This window comes from Nelumbo lutea, chromosome 4, assembly GCF_056320005.1.
Source record: "Nelumbo lutea isolate HS-2025 chromosome 4, American lotus-T2T, whole genome shotgun sequence".
Lineage (NCBI taxonomy): Eukaryota > Viridiplantae > Streptophyta > Magnoliopsida > Proteales > Nelumbonaceae > Nelumbo > Nelumbo lutea.
In genome coordinates, this window is record NC_142687.1 from 21,611,822 (window position 1) to 21,635,899 (window position 24,078).

A 24,078-nucleotide genomic window follows, 5' to 3' on the forward strand; every position below is an offset into this window, starting at 1 on the left:
ACCTTCTGTTTATTATTTTTTACAATAGTAGATAATGCTGTTTAGAGGGTTTTCTTATTTTAGGCCGATTTGGAAGCCTTTGTTTTCATCTGGGTTTACATGTGTGTTGTCCTTCCTTGTTTGCATTTTCATGAGCAACATATAGCTCTTTTCGGATCAGTGCAAAGTTGTAGCTGGGTGCAAGATCAAGAGTGCCAATTTTGTAGGTTTCCGGATCTCATTCTCTACTTTTTTTTTTTTTTTAACAGAATATTATTGTGTATCAAACAGAATTTAAGCATTCACTTTTTCATGTTTTTGGTGGTCTTGTAGTTGTGGGGTGGGGGATTCATGGTGATTCCATAAAATTAAGATGCAAATGGAATTCAATTCCAACCCCCCAATGACAATTCATCCAAGCACAACCTAAAAGACTCGATGAAACCTCAAAACGGAGAACATTACCATAACATTTGTTATGTGTTTGTAATGCTGTCAATGGGTTGGGTCTGGACCGGTTCAGGGTGAAACCAGTCCAGCCTTGAATTGATAAAAAAGCATGCATACCCAGCCCACCCGGACCTTACTCTATTACTTAGCCCAATCTTAAATCCTAAATACCAAGCCCCTGAGCCGTAATCTTAAATCTTAAACCTTTAAACCCTAAGCGCTAAATCATAACCCTAAATTCTAAAATCTGAACTCTAAATTCTAAATCCTTAAATCCTAAATCCTATGATCTAAATTCTAAATTCTAAACCCTTAATCTTAAAACATAAACTCTAAATACTAACCTTAAAATAGAAATTCACATCCACTGTTGCAATAAGAAATATATAACCTTTGCATACGTTAATATATGGTTTACAATGTAGAACAAACAGCTTCTGTAAATATTGAACCTTAAGCCACAATTAATTGTAGGGGTTTTTATAGTTCGATCCATCCCAGAAATCTGAGCCCCACCGTATAGGTGGGATGAATCCTGACTATAGATTGATGTTAAATCCATGAATAGGATGCCGTTTATAAGAGGGGTTAGTAAATAAATTAATCTAGAAAGGGGATATAATTTCAGATTTTTGAGATGGATTGCAATATCCCTTGATTGTATGGTTATACTCTTTGAACTGTTATTAGTCCGATGCTTTTGTCCGAGGGAAGTAAAGCCCGGTTTCCATAGCCCTTATTATTGGTGCTAAGTCCGGCCCGGAGATGATCACCTCTAGGTCAGATGGACTATGATTTCAGGGGCCAGGTCCTACTAAACTCCTTTTTGAAGTGGAGCAGGAGCAACCGACCAAGGAAACAATCTCGCAACACAACCTCAGTATGCGAGACAGTGGCTAGCTGAGCTTGGGAGTGCGATGAGCAGGAAATTTTTGTTACGGTTCGGTGGAAGGTCCCTTCTTTCTTCGTCTTGCTTCGCTAAGACCACATTCCGTGCTGGACCTATACAAACCACGACAGTATCGAGTTCTCAGAGTTCATCTTCTTCCTCGTCTCTCCGTTTGCTTCGATTTCCGACCACGCCCACTTCCTCTATTCCTTCCTCTGTTACTTTTCGAACTTTAGCAACCAAATCATCAGCTGACAGTGAGGAAAGTGATAGCGGCGGTATAGACCCAGACCAAGGTAAGCTTCATCTGTGTATGCCCTTGTCCCTAACTATCCGTTTTATAGTTTATTCAGCGATTTCATTTTTACTATTTTCTCTTTAGCTACTCTGCAATGCAAAAAACCTAGTTATTATTATTATTATTATTATTATTAGGGTCAAATATAGCTGACTAATAGTTACTAGCTTCATTGAAGAATGAAGAAATCCGAATATAACTGGAACTCGGTAGCTGCTTCGGTCCTTTGTTTCCAATTAAAACTTATTTATAATTCTAAGTTGAGCCTTCAAAGTTTTATTTTCGTGAGCTCTCCAAGTAAATTAACTCTGTTGAATGCATGATCCAGCTATTCAGTTGGTACAAAATATTATTTACATTTTCCTTTTCTTGTTTCACAGAAATGGGGTTCCCAATAACTTCAACTCGTTGACTTGTCTGTGTTCTCTATCTAGTTTCTAGTACATGCTTCCATTTGATGCTTCAACTTTCAAGTCCTATGAGGTTAGAAGAAACTTGTTCACCAATATAGCTTTTGAAGACGAGATGTCTTGAACAATGAATGCGATTTTTTTTATTCTTTTGTCTTTATGTAGTTATGTGTAATTTACCATATAGCGTCTGATGTTTCATGAGTTTTAGGATATTAATTTGAAGTTCATTATTCAACTCTTTTCTGTATCATCCATCTCTTATTGGTCCTGTTGAATTTGTCTTATTTATTTTGGTAATCTCAATTTTATGGACATCCATATGATTTGCTATGCAAGTGATCAATTTGGTTCATAATAAATTTCATATAAATATGGCAGTTCCTTAGCATGTCGTTGGCTATATCAGTATTGTTGTTGTCTGATTTATGAACTAAAGGAGCGTCTTTCATTTTTCCTGGTGATAAATACTTTGTTTGGCTTTTTATTTCAAGGAGAGTGGGATATGATTTCAATCCTATTTCTGGTTCTTTTGCAATTTTCTTATCAGATAGTTTTGGTCTTGGAGACTGTGTTTCTATGCTAAATCTTTAAAATTGTAGATGAAGCTTTGGAAGATGGTGACATCACAGATGGATGGGAGGAAGAGGATGATGCTGACCCGCAGGTACAACTGTTTTGTGTGAGCATTTCTTTTTATCCAATTTTCATTCTTGCTAAAACTGTTTGTCTTTTAGATTGGTGATGGAGGGGATGGGGGTGGCATTGTATTGAGAGATGTTCCATGGGGTAAACGGGTTCTATCTATTGCCCATGAAATCCTGCTTCAATTCAGTGAAGATATGAAGCTATTCTCCTTCAAGACTTCTCTTCGAGGGTACATTTATGTCAGACTTGATAAGCTTTCAAACAAGTAAGGCCAACTTTGCTTGTATCTAATGGTCTATGTGTACTATCCTTTGGTTATCCTTTATTTGTCTTTCATATCCATTTGCGTCAACATAGTTGGGGCATTGGTCATATGATATGTGAACAAAAAAGAATTGCAATTTTTAAATGAAGAATTACTATCTCTTCTCAAACAGATCAAACAAATTATTGTCTTTTCAATATTATAGATTGTACTCTTTATTCCATATCAAGGTTCAAAGTATCGATACGATACGCATATCGGCAGTATCGTATCGGTACTTAGAAATGGCCGAAACTCTTTTTTTTTTTAGTTTTTTTTTTTCAAATTCTGTTTTTTTGGGAAGCTAAAAACATGTTTTTTATTATTAGAAAAAGTTGGGGTTCCGAAACACCTGTTTCCAGGTGTTTCGGATCGTATCTTTTTCAAAAGATACGATACGATATGCTCGATACGGGCAGGTGTTTCGGAGCATATCTTTTTCAAAAGATACGATACGATATGCCCGATACGGGGCATATCGTATCGATACTTTAAACCATGTGCCATATGGTATTGGTACCTAGGTCAGATTTAAAATTTGATTCTAGACCAAAATTTCAACATAGTTTAGAACCACATCCCTTTCCTGGAATTTTGAGATTATTAAGCACATATGCATGTAAAGATAAAAAGGTAAAAGGATGACAAAAAACATTATATTTTGAACAATTTTTACTATACTTCCATAATTCTAAAATTGTCTAGTATCATTGATTAGATTTAAAGATTAAAATATTTAAAAGACAATCACTTGCAAGCATTGACATTTTATGACACTATGTCTACTATAAAAATACTATATCTAAAAGAAGTTTATATGATATTATTAAAATGTTGTGATTTTAACTTTTAGGCCCCGTTCGCTTTTCAGTAAGTTAGTTACCCAGGTAAATGCAGTTACCTGGGTAAGTTTTTAAGTTTTTCCTGGGAAACACTTACCCGGGCAAGTACATTTATCCATGTTCTTTTATTTCTCATGTAAATAAGGTAATGACCATTTTAGCCATAAAAATCCATTATCAAAAATAGTATTTTTGTCCCATTCAAGTATTGGCAATTTTCTCCCTATGTGAGAAAGTTATTTACTCACATAGGAAGTGATACTTAGGAAAATAAACTTTCTCTGATCCTCACATAAATCTTAAAAAAGAACATGGTATTCTTGGTCACTGAGAATACCATGTTTCGGAGCGTATCTTTTTCAAAAGATACGATACGATATGCCCGATACGGGGCGTATCGTATCGGTACTTTAAACCATGTGCCATATGGTATTGGTACCTAGGTCAGATTTAAAATTTGATTCTGGACCAAAATTTCAACATAGTTTAGAACCACATCCCTTTCCTGGAATTTTGAGATTATTAAGTTTTGGAAAAAAATTAGCCCCTTATAACAATCTAAGGGGGTGTTCAGAAATGTGGTTGTGTTTGTTTTCGTTGGTTTCTGAAACTATGACTACCACATCACCAAAAGCATGGTTTGGTGTTTGGCAATGTTGTTTTTGTTTTATCTCTGGAATAAACAAATAGGAAATTGTTTCAAGAAATAGTCATGTTTCAGGAACCCAAAAAAATTACTTCCTAAAAAAGAAAAAATAAACAAAACATCCAAGATACCCTTTTGTTTTGTTGATATGGGGCCTAATGTGAGAAAATATTATTTTCTTAAACAACCACGTGGAGCCCAGCTTCTTGGAATCAAAGACAAGAAAAAACAAACCACGGTGATAATATTTTATCTGCTTTAATCTTATTGTTCATTTTTCATATTTTATCAATATTAGTCTCTACCTTACTTGAAAACAATAAAGATTTGATGATCCATATCTATCCTCTTGCCAATTAGCCTCAAAACCAGAAAGAAACATTAATGTTTTATTGATTGATATGAGATTTTAATCCATAGTACTTGGTCTAAATCATACAAATGATCCGAATTCTTTTACATTCATTTAAAATAACAAAACTGAGATTCTTTCCTTAGATATCTGGTTTTTGTTATTGTAAGACGATGGAGTCATAAAAGGATATTGGCCCAGTCTATCCAACCTAAATCTGGGACAGACCAGTCCGTTTTTATGTTGTATAAGGCACACTATGTGCTGGAATAATCCAGAACATTAATCGAGAGTCTTCATGATTAACAATTAAAAGCATGTGTGCTAATTAAGAAATAGAACATTCTAGAGTAATCTCGATTAACTAAACATGTGCTCAAATCAGTTAAGGGATATTCCAGAATAATCAAGGTTAAAATCATAAAGAGGAAAATCTAAGAAAGTTCTGGAATATGGTCTACCCAGAATACTATAAATAACCTACACCCAAGTTCAGGGCCTCTTTACCATTCCCTCATTTCAGATCCATTTCCCACACATTCCTTTCTTTTTTTCTCTACCCTCTTCCTCTCCCCTGAACCACCACTGACTTGTGTCTGCTACTCTCTTTCTTGCTAGAATTCCAATTCCGGTGAACTACAAATAGGGGTGGCCACGAGCCGAGCTCGAGCCCGATATATAGGCTTGTTTGCTAATTGAGCTGAGCTCAAGCCCAGTGAAGCTCGGCTTGTGAGGCTCGCGAGCCTAATCGAGCCTAGCATAATAAATAAATATTTTTTATTACATACACATACATACATATACATGCACATATACATATACATATCTATAATAACTAATTTTTATTATATATAATAATATTTTTATTTTTATGTATAATAGTAAATAATTTTTATAATTCTTATTTTTTGTATGTAAAATAAAAATAATTTTTATATGTATATTTTGTATTTTTTATATGTATAATAATAAATAATTTTAATAATTCTTAATTTTTTGTATGTAAAATCAAAAAAATATTTTTATATGTATAATTTTTTATTTTTTAGAAAAAGCTTGGCTTGCAGTCGAGCTAGAGCCGAGTTGAGCTCGGATTTGTGAGCTTTTGAATCGAGTCAAGCTCGAGCTCAAGTCTCTATCTCGAAGAGCCTAACACTATTTCAGCAAGCCGAGCTCGAATAGCCAAGTATTTGGCTTTACTCGGCTCGAATCCACCCCTAACTACAAAGGCATGATCCCTTGCTAGAGGGTACGTAGTTAGCCCCTCTAGGGGTCTGGCCGTATTTTCCCTCCTTTTCCCCTCCCCCGTACCATCCTCTTCAGATTTTCAGGGCATAGACTGCACCTCCACCACCTTACAATTATTTTTATCCTTCAAAAGATTCACATTGTTTGGATCAGTGATTTAAAAGGTGTGCCTAAGGCTGTACAAGGTATTCAGATTGCAAAACAATTAGGAGTTCCACATTTGGTAGTTGAAGGAGACTCCAAAATTGTTGTGGGATGGCTGACAGAGCCAGCTTCAGCTATGTGGCGATACAGAGACTTATTGAGGAAAGTCAACTGGCTCACAAGAAAATGACAGTTACCTCTCTTTGGGTGGGAAGATCAGCAAATATTTTAGTGGATGGGCTAGCTAAGCAAGGGGCTTCAAGGGTTTCCTGTATTGCCTTAATTTCTGGATTAATAAATTATCTTCATTCATAAAAAAAAGGCGTTCCTGAGGCGCACAGGCAAGGCACATTTTAGGGTAGGTGCCTCACCCAAGTCCTAGGCGCAACACTTTCAAAAGGCGCACGCCTGGTGCGCCTGATGCGCCTTGGCCCAGGCGAGTGCCTTTTGAAAATTGTACACTTTTTTGCTTTTTTTTTTTTGAACCTAGCGGTTGGAAGCCCTAACATGGACTTGTTTGGCTTGCCTCGAGGGGTGTGGCACAAAGACAACTCATAGAATCAGGAATGTAATATGTTTTACATCACATTAGCTACCTGAAGTAATGCAACTGAGAAAGAAAGAGATTGTGAGCTTTACATGCTTGAAAATGTTTTATATGTTTGATTTTATTTTTAAATTTTCATTTGAATATGCTTTACATGTTATGTTTATGTATTTTAATTTTAGATAATAGATTTTTAAACCATTAATTTTCAAATTTAAGTGTACATTTCTTATTAATATTATGTTTAGTATTTTTTATGTTTTTACATTTTTTTGAATTTTCCGACTTTTTTTTTTGTTTTTTTGCGCCTTGCTTCAAAAACGTGTGCGCCTTGCCTTGCAGCTCAGGCGTAAATTGGCCCCTACACCTTGTGCTTTTAAAACACTGGTTTGGATGAATTAGATCATCCAATGGGAATGTTTTCTTTCTATAGAAAACGTTGTTGATTGATACCACTTGCTGGATTGGTCAAATTCATGGTCACTTTTTGTGGAAGAGGATAGCAGGTTTGCATTCTGGTTGGGCTTGAATGTAGACTCTCTTGGTTGGTTTTGGGTTTGTTGCCTAGTGAATTGTCAAGCATCCACTCCTAACTGGTCAACAAAAGGGCTAAGATTATGTGGCGATGTGTTAGGGCTGCAGTTTGTTGGATTATTTGGGAAGAGAAGTTTGGAAGTAATATTGGAGGTTACTCGTATTAGGGTGATACATTGGTTGAAAACTTTGGACATGTTTGCAGATTTCTCAGTAGATGAGTTGCTAAGAAAGTTGAAGGAGATTGCAGAATCAGCTTCAGCTAAGAAGGTTTCAAGTTCTTGTTAGACCCTTCCACCTCACAGTTTTGTTAAACTGAATTTCGATGGCAGCAGTATGGGCAATCCAGGGCCATCTGGAATAGGGGGAATTATAAGAGATGAAAAAGGGAATCTGTTAGCCTTGTATTCTGGTCCAATTGGGGTGGGAGGTTCCTTGAGGGCTGAGATACTAGCAGCTCTTGAAGGGGTACAAAGGGCTAAAGACATGAATATTAATAAATTGATCATAGAAGGAGATTCTGAAATTGTGGTAAACTGGCTAAAAGAGGACAATTCTAGGCTTTGGAATTACAGCAATGAAAATAGGAAGACTAAGGACCTTGAAATTCAATGTACATGGGTAGAGAGAAGTGCAAATTCATTGGTAGATGGTCTAGCTAGGCAAGGGGTGAACAAAAACTCTAATTTTGGGGCTGTGTTGTAACTGTTTTATATTTTGGGTGTACCTTGGCTGTATTCAGGAGTTCAGATTGTTTATCTCCCTTGCTCTGTAATTTTCTCAATACTTTAATAAAATTCACTGTTATTGATAAAAAAAATGTTTGGGGAAAAAGGGCCATGTTTGTGGCCACCTATGAAACCTGGATACCAGTACTGGGTGTTATATTGTAACAAAATCTTCTGTTTTTAGCTAGGTTTCATGTCTAGCACCTTCTCCAGCCATGTCCATGCAAGTGTGGGTAATAAATATTAGTGGCTTCTATTTTTTTCTCACCTAATCCATAGAGAAAGGGTTCTGTTGACTATGGAATTTATTTTTATGAATTTGGTCTGCATGAGACACTATGCTGTAGACATGTCAGATCCCTGCTGAAATTTTTTGTTAAAGTACCTCATGCTGAAAATCCTATCACTGATTGACACCTCATAACTCACTCAAAGATAAACATATCTACCAGATCTTGGTTTTGTTGGGTGGATACAACCTGATTACCTATCTAATAACAGGAAAAGCTTAAAAACAAACTAGTTCTGACCCTAAAAAAGTAGGGTGAAAGAAAAATGATGTGATTGCATCTTCAACTTTGCAAAAATTCAAAAACTTTGCAATAAGACTATAAATTAAGTTGGCCTTCTAAAATGACAAACCCTATTTCTTAAGACACTAACAAACTAAACGTTAAATTTGAGAAGACGTGAAAATACTAAAAACCAGAACACCTAAAAATTATGAAAGTGCCATTAGACAAGGTATTAGTTATTAGTTTCATCCTTCAGTTATTAGTTCTACGAAGGTGACACTCATGATGCATCTTGAACCGACCTGCCCTGCTTGGTATTGCCTCAGGTTCTGTTGGGTGTATCTGCTTTCTGTTAAATGTTTTGGTTTGTATCATGGGAATGGAGATAACTGAGCAGCATTTTGAACTTGCATTTTGTTTTTCTATGAGTTTCATTATCATCCAATATCAAAGTCAGGTTTGATCAAGGTGAAATAAACAAATTGAATTTCAAACATCAACCTGACAAAGCCCATTTCTATTTCTGGTTATGTGTAGGAGTTTGTTAAAGAAATATTTATCTCTTTTTTTCTGATAGGTAACAGAAAAGAAATATTTCATTTTCCGGTCCTTCATTTCATGAAGGATATTGACATACAAATATTGATAGAAAATACTTGCTGATGTGCCAGGTATGTGCTAATTATACATTCTTTAATTTCAGATACGGGTGTCCTAGCATGGAAGAGATAGAAAATTATAGTTGCCTTTACAAGAAACGATTAGAGGAGGTGGGACAAACCGGAGAAATACCTGATGATTTAGCTCTTGAGGTAACCAAATGGCATGTTGTTTGTGCAGAGAGCAACTCAACCTAAGGGGGTATTTGTCAATATGTATGCTTGAAGAACAATTACCATGTAAGAATTGTTTTTTCTGACGTGCCAGTTGTTTTTGCTCTGAAAAACAAAAAGCACACGTATTGGCCAACACTCCCTACATCAAGTTTGAAGTCTATAACTGAGTAGCCAAAGCATTTAATGCTCTGTCAGATTTGTTGAAATCTTTGATCAATTTCGTAGGTGTCTTCACCTGGGGCAGAACGATTACTGAAGGTACCAGAGGACTTGGAACGATTCAAAAATATGCCCATGAGGGTATGCTACGTGGAAGACCACGTGGAGCCAAGATGCCCAGAAAAGGATGGTGTTTTCCTGCTGGAATCTATAGAAGCTGAAACAGAGTTTTGTGTTTGGAAATTGGCAGATGTGAAGGAGAATCATGGCCTACTTGGTAAAGGAAGGCCATTGAGCCGAAAGCAGAAAGACTGGAGATTAAGATTGCCGTTTTCAATGTTGAGAAAGGTGACACTGTATCTTGAATACTGATTTGTTAAACTCCCAACCATGTTTGAATTGAATGAAAAAAAAAAGAATGTATTGTTCTTAATTTTAATGAGTTATATAGCAAGTCATAATAATTAGAATCATATAAAAACTATGGTGGTGTTTGGTACCACTACCGTTTTCTTGCCATTTTTTTGGAAAAACGCTGGTGGCTCAAAGCCTTTTTTTTAATTACTATTATGGATTGCTTCTTATTTGGTTGGTGTTTTATTACAGCTTCTTAGGAAAATACTGTGGGCTTTTTGCCTCGATTTATGTGATAACTGTTTTTTTTTTCAAAAAAATGTCATTTTTGGTGTTTCGTGTGGGGAGAAACATTTTTTCTTATGTGGTCCCTATTGTCGTCTATATAACTTAAAATAAGAATAAATGCAAATAAAATATTGTTTTTAGGATTTTCTATTCCTTTTAACATATGAGACCTAACTGGGAAAATTTTAGCTCATTTAATGATTTACATTGTTCCAATTAATTAGAGGTATCACATTGAATTAATCAGGACGTGTAACAGTATCAAAAGCCAAACCACCAGTAGACATCCTCTTCCCCAAAATGAATGCAGAATAACCATGATTGAGGAAGCTTGGTATAGAGCTTTCCTCCCTTTCTTTCATCCTCTGGTGATGTTGGGGTTCACACCTGAATCCAAGTAATAAAGAAGCACATGTGGTTTGAACAAGATTATGTGTTTAGGGGGCAGTTGAAGTTTAAATCTTTCAAAGATCGGGTATATAGCCACCGTTGTATGGTGGAGGGTAGAACTAGAAGTTGCTTTCTTTTTGTGCATCTCTCTCTCTCTATAAGCATGTTTTTGGTAGGGTCAAGATTCAAGAGAACAAGTTCAGAGCTGCAATACACCGATGAGTTTATGTCTCCAAAACAGAGCTTTGCAATTCACGAGTTACGAGCTCAAACTTAAGACATAAATGGCTTGCAAGATTGGAAAATAAGTCTAATAGGCTTTAAAGCATTAAGATTGAGACGTGGAATTGGCAAGTTTGTAGTAAACTCCAACCACCACCAATATGATAGGAGAGAGAGGGGGGAGCTCGATGTGCCTACCATGGCTGTCAATTGGACTGGATTTGGTCCAATCTCATCCAGTCCAAAGTGAATCTAATTATAAATAGACCAGAAACAATTCAATGCAACGAACATTTTGGACCATTTTGGATAGGCCCAATTCAATGTCTGGACTGTCAAATTTGTTCAAATTTGTTTTGATTTAGATTAATTCTAACCCAAACCTGGTCTATTGACACCTATTTTCTTATCTTGGACCAGATATTGGCTCAATCCAACCCAATCCAATATAAATTCATTATGGATGAACCAGGTCCAATCCAATCCAATAAATACTTTGGACCATTAAGTCTTGGATTGGTCCAATTTAATGTCCAGTTGATCCATTCAAACTGTCCAAATTGATTTTTGTTTGGACAAGGTCCAATCTAAAACCAATTGACACCCCTATTATCACCCACATGAATTTGAAAAAGTGATGATATATTTTGAAAAATGTAAAAGAAAATAAAGGATAAAAGAATCATATATTTAAGTCTATTTTAAAAAATTGAGGGTAAGTCAATTTATGAAAATTTTGGGTATATATAAGGGGCCGTTTGGCAAGTTTTTTTGAATGATCTTTTGGAAGCTCTGACAGTCAAAAGACGATGTGAGCTTTTGCATCAAGATCTTAACAACTTGAAAATCGTTTGGTTAAGGCACATCTGGCGACTTGTTTTTCTGCGTGAAGATAAATTGAAAAAAATGCGAAAAGCTCCATTTGGAACTTCCCAAAAATAGCCCAAAATGTCTTCCCACATCTTTTCGGAGCTGCAGCTTTTGGTGGCAGGCTTCTAAAAAGCCGATAGCCCACACAAAAAGATGTGTCGGGGCTTAAGTCTTTTACCCTTTTTAATATAGGGTCACTTACTAAAACACCTCCTATAGTTTCATGAATGTACTAAAACCTACCCTATAGTTTTCAATCAATTTACTTAATCGACCTTCCATTAAATGAAAGTGAAAAATGCAATTTTAACCTTACATCCATCAGATAAGTTTAATGAACAAAAAAAAAAAAAAAACTAAAAACAAAAATGTCACTTTTGCCCCTAGTGAAAATGGACAATCACTATTTCTTTTCTATTTGGTCACTTTTTTCATACAAAAAAGTGTTAGGGGTACTTTTGGAATAAACAATCATAGATCCATATCCTTGAACATTTTCCACCAGTTTATGGGTAATTTTGAAATAAACAACCATGGGTCCATGCCGTTGAACATTTTTCACATAATTTAGGTGATCATATTACTATTTTCAAATGGAAAAAAAAATATTTCTTATTGAATGTTCCATTAAGTAAATAGATTCTAAACTATAAGGGGTGTTTTAGTAAAATGCAAATTATAAGATAGTTTAAGTAAATCTGTTTTTAGGGGGTGGTTCTAGTAAATGACCTTTAATATAATCATAATAAAAATCATTATGGTGATAAAAATAAGTGTTTCAAAGAAAATTATCTTCAAAAATTTAACCTTTTGGATATAAAATATAACAACAAATTCCAAGAAAATGAAGAATCCTTTACATAGTATTTAATATATATAATTGGTTCGGATCTGAATCGATTCGGATTGATCCGATTCAATAATTATTAATCGGGACAAAACGACTAAACGAGAACCGCATAATCCTATCGGTCGGAGTGGTTGTATCGGGTAGACCCGATCCACTGAGCCATAGGCTAGGAAGGATTTATCCTTGAAGGCGGGTTTTACCCTCCTACCCGACCCGTTGATATCTGTATCACCACTACTCTTTGTCCCTCCGATAATAGACCATGGAATCTCTCAGAACCCTCCCCCCCCCCCTCTCTCTCTCTCTCTCTCATATCACTCTGTAAGTCTGTATACTGCTGCTGTATCTCATCTCTGTGGAACAGAGAAAATGAGTAATAGGCACGGACCGCCGAAGCATCAAAACAAGTACGTATGGAAGCCAAACGCTGGTCACAAAAAGAACGAGACGGTAATTTATCAATATCTCTATCTCATCCATAATAATGATAACCTCAACTCAACTATCTCTGTTGATGCTCAGAAATCAAAATAAGAAGCCCAATTTCTCCTCTTTTCCAATCATCAGGAACTCGGAGGAAAGTTTAGGCCTTTCTCGGATATTACTGGTGTTTGTGCTCGTTGTAAAGACCAGATCGAATGGAAACGCAGGTCTCTCTCTCTCTCTCTCTCTCTCTCTCTCTCTCTCTCTCTCTCTCTCGTCTCCCGCCGACTGATTATATTAAGTTGTAGGTACGGGAAATACAAGCCCCTTTCTGAGCCTGCAAAATGGTACGTCTGCATATTCTTGTCTATTTGAATGTTGTTGAATGAATGCAGCTGTTATTTGAAATGCCTTCTGTGGTGTTCGAATTTACAGTCAGCGTTGTTCTAAACGAGCAGTTCGGCAGGCTTACCACAATCTCTGTTCTGGTTAGCTTATGGAGTTCTGTTCTTTTTTGGGGGGTTGTTCGGCAGGCTTATATTTATTGTTTTGGTTGTGCTCAATGCTCATGTTCTTTGTTTCTGGTTAATTGCAGCTTGTGCCAAGGATCAAAATGTTTGCGCCAAGTGTTGTTGCCATGTTGATCAGATAATTGGAAGGTTCGGATAGTAACCAGCCATAACCTAATTCTTTGAGTTGGAATGGTTTTGCATCTATTTGTATTCATTTTAAATAAATCTTAGTAAGATGAATTAATTATTTTAGCCCAAGTCACTCAGGTTTCCTGTTATGTTTCTTATGTAGAGACTGTTCAGAAATAGAGGCTGAGGAAAAAACACTTGAGGAAGTAAGTTCTCTCTCTCTCTCTCTCTCTCTCTCTCTCCTTTCTTTTCTTTATATGTTCATGTTTTTTTTTTCCTTTAACTATGATTTGTTTTTCTGTTTTCAAATTGGTAATCGTGGTGCTTTTTCATTAGCTTAATGAATATTGGTTGTCGGTTACAGGCTATTAAGAATGCTCGAGAGAGGGACAGACGGACCCTTCTACGTGCTGTAAGATTTTGTATATGAAGCTCGTTAGGTTTTGGATGATATGTAGACAGAACACAGCTGTTTTTAATTAATTAATTAAGTATATGAATTTAAAGTTAGAATGGAGAAATAGAAGTTAAAGTAAGGCCCTGAACTGTAAGGATCTCTTACCATGACATACTCCAACTCAACTTAACTAAGCTTTCTCCCCACTATATGGATTTATCGTCTTGTCTATCTTTGTGCAATTTATGATATCTTGCCCTTGTTTTCTCTTCTTTTTTCTAATATGAAGAAAAAACAGTATTAAAATATTTGGTGAGATTGAGTAATGTATGTCTTTGTGTTAGGAAATTGGGTAAATGACCTTCTATAGGATTTATTATGAATTCCTCAACATTTCTTAGGCCTGTTGTTAAGGGCTCGAGAATAGGATCTCGTCACGGGTCGATCCACGAGGAAAACCTCCTGTTTTCCCTTGTTCCTCCCTTTTCTTGAAGAACCTATCTTGCCACCCTAAAAGGTGATTTGTTCAAGAGATCACCAACTCTCCTTTGCTCTCTTTCTTGACTGAAATTTTCGATACCTTTATTGAATAATATCAGCTTCTTAAATAGGAGATTACAAGAGGTGGAATCCTACTTTTAGGAGGACTCCTTGCTAATCTACTACTCTATCCTATTAAACTGATAAGATAAGACTTCCTTAATCTATCCTACTAAACTGATAAAATAAGATAACAACTGTAATTAGATAAGATAAGATTGGGCTGATAAGATGAGATAAGAATACTGTTGTTGCCGAACTAGATAGGATGAGAACACCAGATCACTGTTGGTGGTATTTCCTCCCAATAAACGTGTTTACATCATTACTCCCCTCCTGGACTATGAGCTTGTCCTCAATCTCGAACTCGGGATAAGTGTCTTGAAACTCAGTCAAGGGGATCCAGGTGGCTTCGGCTGACGGTAGGGTGTCCCATTCCACTAGAACTTCCCGAATACCGCGATTGATTCTGGAGCGAACATGGGCCCGAGGTTGGGGAATGAGTTTGCCTTCTTTCAAGGGTGGCAAGGGGGGAACTCGGTCCGGAGGAACACCCTTAAATGGTTTGAGCAAGGAGATGTGAAAAACTTCATGGATCCGACTGTGCTCTGGCAGTTCCAACTGGTATGCAACCGTACCAATCCGTCGCAAAACTTTGAAGGGCCCATAGAATTTAGGAGCTAATTTAGGGGCAGTATTCGGCTTAAGGAGCGTTGCCGATAAGGCTGAAGCTTTAACCAAACAAATTGTCCTGGTTCGAATGACAATTCTCGATGGTGTTGGTCATAGGTCTGCTTCATGCGGAGCTGTGCCTGTTGTAAGCGAAGAGATACGTCAACTAGAAGGGCATCGTGCTCTTGTAAAGAGTGATCAATCTCCTCCAAACGAGTAGAACCGGGTTCATAGGATAACAAGCGAGGAGGGTCCCGGCCATAGACGACGTGAAATGGAGACATGCCGAGGGAAGAATGATAGATAGATAGTGTTTGGCCCAAGGAAGCCAATCCACCCACCGTCGCGGTTGATCTCCAACAAAACAACGGAGATACATCTCGATCGTGCGGTTCACCACCTCCGTTTGTCTGTCGGACTGAGGATGATACGCGGAGGAAAAAGCTAAGGTGGTGCCATGTAGCCGAAACAGTTCCTTCCAGAAGGCACTAGTGAAAGCTGGGTCCTTGTCGCTGACAATAGATTCCGGTAGCCCATGTAAACGGAAAACATGCGTAAAGAAAACGTGGGCGACTGAAGTGGCGTTGTACGGGTGTGACAGAGGGATGAAATGGGCATATTTCGAGAAGCGATCCACCACCACATACAACTGATTTTCCGCCTACCTTGGTAGTCCCTCGATGAAATCCATGGAGATATCAGACTAGATTTGTGTTGGAATCGAAAGGGGCTGAAGGAGGCCAACCGGGTGCAGGTTTTCCCATTTGTGTTGTTGACACGTGGAGCAGTTTTGGATAAAGTCCCTAATAGAAGCCTTCATACCTTGCCAATGGAAATCAGCTTGGACGTGATGCAGCGTCTTCTGAATGCCTTCGTGGGTGGAGTTATGAATACTGGAGATGATGGAAGGGATTAAAGAGGAATCTGGTGGAAGATGTACTCGACCTTTATACAGCACCAACCCGTCATGAAGGGACCAATTGGAGTCGGCGGCTCCGGACTGAATTTTCTGAACAAGGGTCGTCCATTCTGGTGACTGCGACATCGCCTTCTTGATGTCGTCTAATAGGGTGATGCGAGGCTAGGAAATTCCAAACAGAAGCATAGTGTCCTCATCACGCCTAGATAACGCATCAGCAGCCCGATTCAAGGATCCCGCCTTGTAGTCTACCCGGAAATCAAAACCAAGCAGTTTGCTAATCCAATGTTGTTGAGGAGAAGTGGTAAGTCATTGCTCCAACAAGTACTTGAGGCTGTAGTGAATGGTTTTGACGACGAATGACCTCCCCCACAAGTACGGTCAAAGTGTTGGACGGCTCTGGCTAGCCCAATTAGTTCGCGTTCATAAGCTGGTAGTTTTAAGTGTCGGTCGGCTAGTTTACGGCTGAAGAAGGCAATCAGATGCCCTTGTTGTTGTAATATGGCCCCAATCCCTATTTCGGATGCATCGCACTCGACTGTAAACTCGAGATCGAAATTCAGTAATTACAAAACTGGGGTGGAGGAGAGGGCATCTCTTAGATTTGCAAAGGCTGCATCGGCTGCGTCGTCCCAACGGAAGGCATTCTTCTTTAGTAGGTTGGTTAACGGGGCAGCCAACAGGCCATAATTCTGCACAAATTTGCGGTAGTATCCTGTCAGGCCCAGGAACCCGCGTAGAGCCTTGGCAGATTGGTGCTTGGGTCATTCCTTGATAGCTTGAATTTTGGAACTGTCCACCGTTACACCTTGCCCGTTGAAAACGTGTCCCAAGTAAAGAACCTGACGCTCCCCAAAGGAGCACTTGGACCATTTAAGGAAGAGCTGGTGTTGGCGTAGGAGCTCAAAAACGGTCTGCAAATGATGCACATGTTCTACCCATGATTTACCGTAAACTAAAATGTCGGCGAAGAACACTAAAACAAATTTGCGCAGATGGGATTGAAATACCTCATTCATTAGGGACTGGAATGTGGATGGAGCGTTTGTGAGACCGAACATCATAACTAAAAACTCAAAGTGGTCGTGGTGAGTTCTGAAGGCAGTTTTCTCGACGTCTCGGGGAGCCATTCGGACCTCGAAGTACCTGGATCTGAGGTCTAATTTTGAGAAATACTGGGCACCATGAAGTTCATCCAACAGCTCGTCCACAATGGGAATGGGAAATTTATCTTTGACTGTCCGATTATTGAGCTCTCTATAGTCAACACAAAACCTCCAAGTACGATCCCGTTTTGCTACCAACAGTACTGGCGAGGAGAAGGGAGAACGGCTAGGGCGTATGATACCCTGTTTCATCATTTCGGCACATTGCTTTTCTATCTCGTCCTTCTGCAGATGAGGGTAGCGATAAGGTCGAACGATGACTGGTTCTGAACCCGCGTCCAGAGGGATTCGATGATCACACGCTCGGGTAGGAGGAAGTCCCTTGGGGTCTTGGAACACATCTGAAAAATCGGCGAGGATCCTTTCCATAGTCGCCGTATGCATCGTTTCTCCCTGAAGCGCATGAACCTGTGGTTTTCTTGCCTTTACCCTATTACCCTGCCAAGAGACTTGCTCTCCATTCAAGCGGAATGTCATTGTTAGGGCGCCGGAATCCCATAAAATTGGGCCTAGGGTGATCAACCATTTAACCCCAAGAACAATATCAAATCCATCCAAGGATAGCACAAATAAATCAGCAGAGAATGATTCAGATTCGACCTGTATTTGGACGTCCTTACAGATTCCCGGGCTGTGAACCCTTTCGCCGTTTGCGACGGCTACCTGCAGTCGTGGCCTGAATTCCATTGGCAGTTCCAACTAAAGGGCAGCTTGCTCACTTACGAAGTTGTGTGTGCTTCCTGAGTCAACGAGTATCCGTACCGGTCTTCCTGCTACCCGTGCTTGCAACTACATGGTCTGAGAGGTTTTTATCCCGATGATTGCGTGGAGAGAAATCTCGGGCTCGAACATTGAGGGTTCCTCCTCGTCTTCCTCTTGCTCATCCACCAGGAGGCAGAAAAGCCTCTTGCACTTGTGTCCCGCCGAATAGAAATCGTTGCAATTGAAACACTGTCCCCTCGCCCGCCGTTCTGCCATCTCGGCCCTGGACAAGCGCTTAATGGGGGGAGCCACTACACTGCTTCCTACACTTGATGCCGATCTGGGAACACTGCTCGTGTGAGACTTCTGTTCTCGGCTAGCTGCAGAGGTGGGGGTTATTCTGGGTGTTTTCGGGGGTGCCCATGATGTCGGCGGCCGTCCCATACTAAAAGTCCCACGGCAAAGTTGCAGCTTGCGTTCAAACGCACGGGCTAGATTCATTGCCATAACCAGGTTGGGGGGATTCTGCATCTCCACGTCCACCCTCAAGGGTTCTGCTAACCCTGCGGTGAACATGTCTACCTGCTGGTCGGGACGTACTGATGATGCTCTGGCAAGGAGGGTCTGAAACTGGCGCTGATATTCAGCCACTGTTCCCGTTTGTTTAAGGTTGATCAGTTCGCCTAAGGGGTTGCTTGTCAATGGGGGCCCAAATCTGAGAAGGCAATAGGATTTGAACTGGGTCCAACTGAGCCCGGGTTCCTCCTGTTCCAATCGATAGAACCAGAGTTGCGCCTCCTCTGTCAGGTGAAAGGCGACTAAGCTTACCTTGTCTCGGTCGTCCGTCCGTTGGTTGCGGAAGAACTGCTCACAACGGTACAACCACCCCAAGGGATCCCCGATGCCGTTGTACAAAGGGAACTCCAACCTGCTGTATTTGGGAATGACCGCAACTCCCTGGGTGACGATCTGCTGTTCGCCGGATGACTTTGCCGTGGCTGATCGGCGGCCGTTAGTGGTTGCCGCCCCTTCTGGGTTCCTCTCCTTGTTAGAAAGAAATAACTCCATCAGGTGCCGTAACTCCCGGACATCGTCCTTGATCTCGTGCACCTCCGCGCTGGTCTCCTCGAGCCGGTGCTCTAGTTCGTGGACCCTGGACGGCAACTGCTCCAGATCACCCATGACGCCTTGCTCTGATATCAAGTTGTTAAGGGCCCGAGAATAGGATCTCGTCACGGGTCGGTCCACGGGGAAAACCTCCTGTTTTCCCTTGTTCCTCCCTTTTCTTGAAGAACCTATCTTGCCGCCCTAAAAGGTGATTTGTTCAAGAGATCACCAACTCTCCTTTGCTCTCTTTCTTGACTGAAATTTTCGATACCTTTATTGAATAATATCAGCTCCTTAAATAGGAGATTACAAGAGGTAGAATCCTACTTTTAGGAGGACTCCTTGCTAATCTACTACTCTATCCTATTAAACTGATAAGATAAGACTGAACTGATAAGATAAGATAAGACTTAATCTATCCTACTGAACTGATAAGATAAGATAAGAACTGTAATTAGATAAGATAAGACTGGGCTGATAAGATGAGATAAGAATACTGCTGCTGCCGAACTGGATAGGATGAGAACACCAGATCACTGCTGCTGCCGGCGGTGGTATTTCCTCCCAATAAACGCGTCTACATCACCTGTAGGGAGGAGTAGGATTTGAAATTTATTAATCTTCTTGAAAGCAGATAAATTATCTCTTTGATATGCTATTATTTGATTTCTGTTAGAGCCTTCAACTCCATTTACAAACTAAAAGGGGAAAATATCCTGTCTATAGTTGCTGAATGAAATATCTTGAATGTTAGTGTGTGAGGCTAGGTGTTTTGCTTCCCTAAGGCATGCCTAACATTAGTAGTTTCTCCAATGTGACATCTAGAACACTTGTCATGGATACTTATGGGCTAATAGCAGTATGTGTTCCTGATTTGTGTGTATGTGATGCAGTCTTGTATGTGCTGTAATCTGCATGTTTTTTAGCTTGATTTGGTGGAAAAGAAAATAGTTGTAGATTTGTAGTACGCTCTTTAGTTCTAACTTTGAACATTTAAACCCTTGCATTTGAAGCAGTTACTATCTAACACAGTTCAGTAAGTTAGAAATGATGAAGATGCATTTTTCAACTTGAGGAGTTCTCAAATTTTTATTTTTTTCTTTCTCTAAAGAAATCTTAGCCACAATCTAAATGTAAGTCACAGATTGGTGTACCTTGTACATTTCTCTAATCTGCAACATAGAGAGGTGATATTTGAAATTTTCCACTTGCACCAATGTGATCAATACCTTGAGATTTAGCAAATCTATTGCAAAGAGAAATTGTTGCTTTCATATAGCATTTTAATTGTTTAGGCAAATGGAAACTGTTACTTATATCTAGATTGAATTATTTTGTCAAACACAGACATTACTGGTTCTGTTTATTGATCCTTGTACTTTCCTAGTCTAAATTGCTCACTGATGCTGGCTCATCTGTATTACAATAGATGAACAAAGGTAAATCAAGTACTACTGTGAAAACTACAACAAATGGAGAGAGAAATAAAGTGGGAGACTTATTTCCAGCTGCATCACTTGATGAATATGCCGATCTCAGTAGAGAGGATGATGATGAAGACGAATATGACGATGATGACCATATATGTAATTGAGAGGAGCAGAATCATATCTGCTTTTGGTATGTCAGTTTGCAGCCTAACAACTAACTCTCTTTACATTGACCAAGATGAGTTTGCACTAATTTTTTTTCTCCATCCTGGCAGTTCATTTGAGATATATGTTATAACAGAGAAGCATGGATTTCATCCTTTCCTTGGTAAGCAGATATTGGAATGTCTATGCATTTGATGCATTTAAAACATTTTATTATAAAAATGAATGAACTACAATTCCCTTATATCATCAGTAGCACTATGAGGATGAGGAATTTTTGAAAAGTGAGTGAATGCAGTTTTTGCCTTTGTCATGAAAATTTTGAAGGATCAGTCTGGATAATGGTAAAGCTCCATGCTCTTTTATGAGTTTCAGCATCACTATCACTTGCCTACAACCCATAAAAGCAGGTTGTGCATTTTATGCAAAAGGAAAATAGTAGGGTAGAAACAACAATTTGCATTGATCAACCCAAGATGTTTCAGGTAGAAACAGCAATGGTACCAAATACAACCCAAATTTAGGGGGTGTTTGTCAATGTAAATAGATTTGTTTTCAAAAACAAAATCAATTCCCACTTCATCCCCTCAGAGGGTTTTAACTTATTTAAGATTGTATGTAAGCTGATGAAAGGGATTACCACATAATTAACCCAGAAAGCGTCCTCTCAAAAAAGAGTAGAGGGATGCTTGGGATCCTCTTTTTCTTCTTTGGAGAAGTTGGCAACACAATGAGATGGACTTTGGTCACTTGCAACGAGTGTATGACAGTTAATCTGCTTGCTATACGGTTTGATCATTGTATTGACGTGTTCAGCTGGAGACTGGAACCATTTGATGAAGGTGATGTTTGCTACCATGGCTGTTTTTACTTGACATGTTGCACATCAGTGTGACCTGGGCGTTATTCAAAATGCCAATTTTTTGTTTCATTGAGACTGATTGAGTTAAAACTTAAAACAGTTGAACATTTCTTACTAGACTAGAAATATAAAGAAGAGGGTGTTGGGGGGAAGATCAATTTGTGTTTCCTCCAACTGCCCGTTTAAGGTCAGTCCTATGACCTGCTTCTTCGTTGGCATCTTATGTGACAACGTATAGATGTATTTTGGTGCATCACATACTAGCATAGATGGATGTACATCAGGGTGTTTTTTTCCTTAAATTTGACCATTGGATATAGAAGGGGCGGTGTCACATTGAAAATAAACATTTCATTTATACGTTTTAATTAACAATGCAAAGAAGAGTGTATGTTGGGTAGTCCCACGGGCTGGCCTGGCTTGGCCCATTATAAGTCCGGCTTGGTCATAATTTTAGGTTCATGGGCTTGGGCTCGGGCCTAAAGTACTGGGCCCAATTTTTTTTCAAGCCAGGCTTGGATTTTCTCAAAAAAGTTTGGCCTGAGCCCCATTTAATAATAAAAATATATATAATTTTATAAATATATATATATATATGCATTATTTTTTTTCTTTGTTCTTCTCTTTTATTCCAAGTAATACTAATAGTGAGATGTTTATTATTTTTGAGTTTTGAAGGTTTTTAATATAAATAAAATACTTTTTTATTGAATAAAAAAGAAAAAAAATCTGTTTTCAAATTTCTGGCCGAGTTTGGGCTTAAGCCTGGGCTTTGGGCTTTATATGAGGACCAGGCTTAGGCTCAAGACCTAGGCCGGGGTCGGGCTCAGGCTTGGGCTTGAGTGTGTTTTGTTGATACATATACAAAGCCCAGCCCGGCCCATGAACAGATTTAGTGCCCACTATAAAAGTGGGGCTTGCCATGTATGAGATGTGCAGTGTCAGATGTTATTGATAGGGTGTTGGAATTTTGTTGACAGGTGATCAGGACACTAAATGCCATTGCTTCTTTAAACATTTGAGCAAACGACAATGGTACCAAACACAGCAGAAATTTGTCTATCTGAAGTGGACTATACCCTCCGCCATCCTCCCTCTCTACATTTCGGTCGCGAAAGAAAGCCTTTTTTGATAATACGTTGGATATCCATTCTACCCTATTCTTGGCTGGGTGGATAGGATTGGAACCAAATGCGCTATTGGATTGGGACTAGACCTGGCAAAAAGGTGACCCAACCCGCGAACCCGACCCGAACCAACCTGGAAAAACATGGCTAGGGTCTCATATTTAGTTATCTGAATGCAAAAATGACCCAACCCAACCCGAAAAAACGGGGTTGGGTTGGGTCAACCCGCTGACCCTATCGTCAAGTCTAATTGAGATTATTTATGCATTGTTAGAAGTTTTTACTCTTTAATTTTTTTTCTATTTAATCTTTACTTTTTATTGTTTTCTTTAAATTGTTAAATGTTCAAGTTTTTTATTTTATATTTTGAAATTTAAGGTTAATTCTTTTAATTTTGACGTTTTTCATGTAACTTTTCTTTATTTTTTTAATTTCAATTAATTTTTGGGATGACCCAAATTGACCCATGGGTCAACCCTAACCTGAACATTTAGGGTTAGGGTCTAGCATTTGATAACTCAATCTGAAATTCAACCCAATCCAAAATCAATCCAAAGTACCTTGGCCCAACCCGAACCTGACCCACCCAACCCAATTGCCACGTCTAATTGGGGCAGTGTCTTCTGCCCAAAAAGGGCTGCGGGCTGCTTTGGAATAGATAGCTTCATCCTTAGAAAGAAAGACATCAAACTGCACTTGGATAAATAGTGGGGTCTAAAAAGCTACCTTGGAATTGGAGAATAGAACCAACAGAGATAAGTTCCTCGCTATTTAGGACAAAATATCAAGAGGTCCACCTCATTTTTTTTTTCGGTAAAAAATAGGTTAAGACTCAGTGACAAGTGTTTTCAAAACTGGACCAGACTGGATGATCAGACCAGAAAAACCAGGAACCAGTCACCTGACTGGTTTCATTTCACCCTAAAACCACTTTTTGGCAAAAAAAAAATCCATTGATTTAGTCAGTAAATTACTGATTCGGACAGTCAAACTGTTGAATCGGACAATAATTTTTTGCCATTTATTTATTTAGTTTATTTTTTTGTCAAAATGGGCCATCTGAACAGTCGGACCCGTTTGACCCAGGAACCGGACCTCAGAACGGTTCCTTGTCCGTTCCGGTTTTAAAAGACTTGCTCGTGACTAACCAAATGCAATGCTAGCTAAACAAATTAAGAAACTCTTATATTCTGTCAGTGACTGTAAAATGGTTCCTTCCGGAAAGGATTATTATTTGCAACTAAAAAGGGCAGCCCAGTGATATCTGTGTCTGGGAGGGACAGATGTAAGTAGCCTCACCCTGAGATACACAGAGGTTGTTTTTAAGATTTGAATCTATCACCCAGATTGTAATGGAGCAACCCAGCCATTGCACCAAGGTCTACCCAAGATTCGAAATTTCGTTATGTATCGGGGGCTTTCCA

At 38.9% G+C, this 24,078-nt stretch overlaps 2 protein-coding genes across 2 annotated transcripts; both read left to right on the plus strand.

Moving 5' to 3' along the window:
- The first annotated feature begins 941 nt into the window (after nt 1-941).
- On the plus strand, nt 942-10,113 carry LOC148854518 (uncharacterized). The gene is made up of 5 exons (XM_088986527.1): nt 942-1,614; nt 2,629-2,693; nt 2,764-2,939; nt 9,238-9,346; nt 9,596-10,113. Exons 1-5 carry the CDS (start codon nt 1,347-1,349, stop codon nt 9,899-9,901), a joined length of 924 nt encoding a protein of 307 aa, XP_088842653.1. The 5' UTR covers nt 942-1,346; the 3' UTR covers nt 9,902-10,113.
- A 2,647-nt stretch (nt 10,114-12,760) lies between these two features.
- Nucleotides 12,761-21,045, plus strand: LOC148854519 (small acidic-like protein). Its single transcript, XM_088940892.1, has 9 exons — nt 12,761-12,953; nt 13,071-13,153; nt 13,235-13,273; nt 13,362-13,414; nt 13,522-13,585; nt 13,731-13,773; nt 13,932-13,979; nt 20,500-20,690; nt 20,776-21,045. The coding sequence occupies exons 1-8, from the start codon at nt 12,873-12,875 to the stop codon at nt 20,662-20,664; spliced, it is 576 nt and encodes a 191-aa protein (XP_088797018.1). The 5' UTR covers nt 12,761-12,872; the 3' UTR covers nt 20,665-20,690; nt 20,776-21,045.
- The last annotated feature ends 3,033 nt before the right edge of the window (nt 21,046-24,078 follow it).

What these genes read in the sequence shown, in the direction of transcription:
- LOC148854518 (XM_088986527.1), top strand. Translation starts at nt 1,347, where the DNA reads ATGAGCAGGAAATTTTTGTTACGGTTCGGTGGAAGGTCCCTTCTTTCT. An exon ending in CGGTATAGACCCAGACCAAG is followed by an intron (nt 1,615 to 2,628) that starts GTAAGCTTCATC and finishes TTAAAATTGTAG; the next exon opens with ATGAAGCTTTGGAAGATGGT. An exon ending in CTTGATAAGCTTTCAAACAA is followed by an intron (nt 2,940 to 9,237) that starts GTAAGGCCAACT and finishes CTTTAATTTCAG; the next exon opens with ATACGGGTGTCCTAGCATGG.
- LOC148854519 (XM_088940892.1), top strand. Translation starts at nt 12,873, where the DNA reads ATGAGTAATAGGCACGGACCGCCGAAGCATCAAAACAAGTACGTATGG. An exon ending in CAGATCGAATGGAAACGCAG is followed by an intron (nt 13,154 to 13,234) that starts GTCTCTCTCTCT and finishes ATTAAGTTGTAG; the next exon opens with GTACGGGAAATACAAGCCCC. An exon ending in GTTGATCAGATAATTGGAAG is followed by an intron (nt 13,586 to 13,730) that starts GTTCGGATAGTA and finishes TTTCTTATGTAG; the next exon opens with AGACTGTTCAGAAATAGAGG.